Genomic DNA, 2,794 nt, shown 5'->3' with positions numbered 1-2,794 from the left:
GGGAGAGGTGGGGGGGGGGGGGGGGAAGGCCTAATTTCTTAAAGTAGGTATGCCCCTAAATGTAGTCCCTTTAAAGCAATTTTTACTTTTGGATAATTTGATTAGCATGCACAACACGTACTTGACATTGTCCTGCTATTTTGTCAAGCACATGATGGAAAAATGAATTCGGCGTGCATGTGAAATGATGTGTAAAAGATGTATACTACTTAAATTTAATCTACTTTATTGTCTTTTTCTCCTTTCCATTATTTTTTGCAGTTTAGAGGAATTTTGAAGGAATTGCGACAAGGGTTGCGACTACAGGAGTGGTAAGTTCTATGTGTATTTAATTTAAATTAATATAGCATTAGTAGATTGTCCTAGAAAAAGGCAAAGCATTTTGTTCATTGCATATTATGCTACTCTTCATTTGTCGAAACATGCCAATGCTGAGATTTCTTTGCCTGTCCTGTCAATGGTCGATTTTATATCATCATGATACCTGATTCGTGGAAAATGTTGAAAATTTCATGATACCTAATTTGTCTTAATTGGGTCCTCAAACTATCTGTTCTTAAAATAACCGTGATACCTAATCACACTAGTGAATAAATTATTTTATATACAATGTGCTGATAATTTGTACTGCTTTTATTCACCTTTATCACTATTGAGTAACAACTGCATTCCACTCTAGCATTCTCACAAGTGGACATCCTTTCAATACTTCTCAGTAACTAGGATTGTGACAGTTATTGAAATCATGTGCCATATAGTGGGTAGAGATTAAAATATACTGCTTTTCAACTAGCTGTTCACATGAAGTTACTCTTTGCTGGGTAGTGACTTTCCTTCATTATAAACTAGCGGTGACTTGCATCAAATTGGACATACTAAAAGGAACCTAAGAGAAAAGTCTGTCTTTGTCCATTATATATATTGTGAACTGATAACTAATGCAAACTCCAATTTTCGATTAAAAAAAAGTGTAAATGAGCAAGTATAATTATTTTGAAATTTTTCACTCACACTACAACATTTTCTACTTTTTATAACATTTAATCATAACATTCTTATTAGAAATGCTATTAATTAAATAAATATTACTTAAATTAATATAATAGAAGTCAGCCCAATTTAATTCAACATACAAAATAACACAGCCCACTTTAATTAAACATATTCAACATGACCAATCTCGTAAGCACTTGTGCTATCTTATGCTAAGTAATGGGGTGACATGTCATACTATAATAGGTGGTGGAAGATAATGATTGATTACAAAGTTGATTATACTACATATTATAATGTGTCACGTCACCTCGTGCACTTGTGCTTAGAAAATCAATTTCAACATGCAAATTAACTTCCCAACCCATTATTTCACAGGCTCTCCCTTGCAAATTGAAACCCTTTCTTGGTCTCTCTCGTTTCTCAACAAAATTATTGCCTCACGAAATCTCTTAACCCGCTTGATTCGTGCATTCGTTTCAGTCATATTTTCTTGATTCCTAAGTTTAATTCTGTTCTTTTTCTTTTCTTTTTTTTTTTTAGGTGCAAGCTTCAAGTACAGAAAATTCACAAAGATTTAAGCCGCGATGCGAGGTACATTTAGTATAAGGGAAAATGAAATTTGTTTGCAATTTTGTTTAATTGGGAGGTCAATTGAATCTTGTCAAAAATCTATGTGAGTATTCTTGATGTGGTCATCCCCCATATATGTTTTCTTTAGTTTAAATTGGGCTTGGCCCAAGCCCATTTACTTTCTGGGTTTGTAGATTTCTCTATGGGAAAATTGCCTAAAATCAGGGGTTTAAGATTTAATTATAAAAAATAAGGTGATTGAGAATTTTTTAGAAAAATTGGGTGTTAAAAAACTAAATCATTTTTTTCTCTATTTGTGAAGCAGAAAGGGAATGAAACCACATTGGAGCGATTAGTCGCCATTCCTTCTCATGCCCAAACCGATCGCTACAACGATGGTCACCTATTAGTCGTCGTTCCTTCGCCATGCCGGTGCAGTAGTCTAACTCAGATGTCAGATCCACCAAGTCCTCGACTTCCATCTTCGTCAAAATCTGACTCAGATCCACCAATAACTCTTTACTTGCAATATTCTTTCAGTTATTAGCATATAACTTATCAGTTGTTCTACAATCTATTCAAATCTGACTAGATAATTTTCTAATTTCAATAAATTCGAGGTCTTTAGTGTTTCTTTTGTTTTCATTTGAATTTTATTTTTGATTATGTTATTAGTAGATGCTAGCGTGATAATTATTATTGTGTGTCGAGAATTTTATCTCCTGAGACTCTTAAAATTATTATTGTTGAAGGTGATGATCACCAAGCCTGTTTGGGAATATTGTGGTAGAGATTAAGTAGATGGTGGTGGTGATTTGAGGAAATGATGATGGTGATTTGTGGATACAGGTTCTGGTATTGGTGTGTTGGTGGTGGTGGCAGCAATCGACGGTGGTGGTTGCGGCAGTGGATGTAGTGGACACTGCTGTGTTTCCTCCTTCTTTCTACCCATTCTACTCCAGCGAACAACGCACGCAGGCCACCGCACCACAAGCAGTCGAGCATGAGATCTTTTCAAGTTGTGGTAATGGTGCAGTGGCGACGTTTTTGAGGCAGTAGGTTTGTTGGATATTGTGGTGACTGATTTTTTTAATTGGTAGTGGCGGTGATATGGCAGTTGGGGCGATTTTTGTTGAATTTGGTGGTGGTAGTTTGGGTCATTGGTGTTGGCGTCGGTGGCGATGCTGTTAGGCTATAATGGTAGTGGTGTGAGTATGGTATGGTGCGG

General features: G+C 35.9%; 1 protein-coding gene across 3 annotated transcripts in view; it reads left to right on the top strand.

The window, feature by feature from the left end:
• LOC111410491 (putative late blight resistance protein homolog R1A-10) overlaps nucleotides 1–2,198 on the top strand; it is a 6,433-nt gene extending 4,235 nt beyond the window's left edge. The window contains exons 3-5 of one of the 3 annotated variants that reach the window (XM_023040846.1): nucleotides 262–311; nucleotides 1,537–1,587; nucleotides 1,889–2,198. In XM_023040846.1, coding sequence (XP_022896614.1) covers nucleotides 262–311; nucleotides 1,537–1,587; nucleotides 1,889–1,922 — 135 coding nt within the window. In that variant the 3' untranslated portion in view covers nucleotides 1,923–2,198. The remainder of the gene's footprint in view (nucleotides 1–261; nucleotides 312–1,536; nucleotides 1,588–1,888) is intronic. The other 2 variants (XM_023040856.1, XM_023040865.1) reach the window with 2 other exon arrangements.
• Nucleotides 2,199–2,794: the final 596 nt, after the last annotated feature.

The sequence above is a fragment of the Olea europaea genome, chromosome 2 (genome assembly GCF_002742605.1).
Source record: "Olea europaea var. sylvestris chromosome 2, O_europaea_v1, whole genome shotgun sequence".
Taxonomy (NCBI): domain Eukaryota; kingdom Viridiplantae; phylum Streptophyta; class Magnoliopsida; order Lamiales; family Oleaceae; genus Olea; species Olea europaea.
Note: the sequence above shows the minus strand (reverse complement) of the source record. Positions and strands in the feature narration are given on the sequence as shown.